This window comes from Propithecus coquereli, unplaced genomic scaffold, assembly GCF_000956105.1.
Source record: "Propithecus coquereli isolate 6110/MARCELLA unplaced genomic scaffold, Pcoq_1.0 Scaffold2, whole genome shotgun sequence".
Classification (NCBI taxonomy): domain Eukaryota; kingdom Metazoa; phylum Chordata; class Mammalia; order Primates; family Indriidae; genus Propithecus; species Propithecus coquereli.
This window is the reverse complement of record NW_012144966.1, coordinates 16,930,622-16,931,907: the sequence shown is the minus strand read 5'-3', so window position 1 is coordinate 16,931,907 and position 1,286 is coordinate 16,930,622. Positions and strand designations below refer to the sequence as shown.

General features: G+C 32.1%; 1 protein-coding gene across 1 annotated transcript in view; it reads right to left on the bottom strand.

Moving 5' to 3' along the window:
- RMDN1 (regulator of microtubule dynamics 1) overlaps positions 1-1,286 on the bottom strand; it is a 30,399-nt gene that overhangs the window by 9,576 nt on the left and 19,537 nt on the right. Inside the window, exon 6 of the mRNA XM_012643548.1 lies at positions 157-212. Coding sequence (XP_012499002.1) covers positions 157-212 — 56 coding nt within the window. The remainder of the gene's footprint in view (positions 1-156; positions 213-1,286) is intronic.

The window sequence follows — 1,286 nt, the reverse complement described above, 5'->3', positions numbered from 1 at the left end:
CCAAATACAACCAGTATTCTCTAATCTCTTTATAGCTGGAACAAGGGTTCATGTCAAATGATTTAACAGACCATTAATGTAGGATTTACAATTCATACTAAAAAATAAAAACATACTAAATACTACTGAAATATTTATTTAAAGAAATTTTCTTACCAAATACCCATAAGGTGAATTGAGGTGGCATCTTTAGGGTTCAGTTCAATTGCTTTCTAATGAAAAATGAGAAAATCAATCATATTTGTTTTCTAAACATCAGTGAGTTCTTTACTATGCTGAAGAAGCCATGATATAAAAAAAAATTGCAACCCTGTTTCAATTCTTCTATTATAATCAATACCAACTTTCTTCCTCCTGATTTCTTAAGTGATTAAATTCATTTCAATACATTATTAATGACTTGTACTGAGGTTACTATTTTATAAGGTTCAGAAACTGACAGTAGGGTCTATCAAGATGAGAAAAAAACATGAAATATATAAATGAATTTAATTTCAAAAACAGTAATAATCTATAGCTTTCAATGTTTCTTCTGGACTAAAGGAAAAATAAATAATAAAGTCCTTTTTTGGCAAATCCTAAATAAATACTAAATAGAGAACATTCTCTCCTAAAAGAAGTAAAAGTACATAATTGTAGAAAGTCTCTTCTTATGCACAGATTTTGCTCAACTTCCTTATCTGGATTTATCTTTTTTTTTTTGAGACAGAGTCTCACTCTGTTACCCTGAGTAGAGTGCCACGGTGTCAGCCTAGCTCACAGCAACCTCAAACTTCTGGGCTCAAGCGATCCTGCTGCCTCAGCCTCCCGAGTAGCTGGGACTATAAGCGCTCACCACCACGCCCGGCTAATGTTTCTATTTTTAGTAGAGATGGGGTTCTCGCTCTTGCTCAGGCTGGTTTCGAACTCCTGACCTCAAGTGATCCTCCTACCTTGGCCTCCCAGAGGCTACCCATCTGTATTTATGAAAGGAAAAATAAACACTATTTATTCATAGAATATATTAGTAGAATAATTACATACAATGTAAAATATGTTGATAAAATCTCCCTAATTTCTATTTACTATGTGAATTAGTATAAAGCATAAGTTATAGAATAACTTTAAAGAAATTACTCCTCCTTTTATCCATTATTTGTTGAAAGCCACTAAGGAAATCTCACAGATTAATGTTGATCTTATTAAAAATAAGACTCTTTTAAAATAAGACTTCCTAGTTTATGCTTTTCTATAAACCCACATTTTCACTTTCAGTTTGGTAATGTGTGAGATACACATTTTCAGAT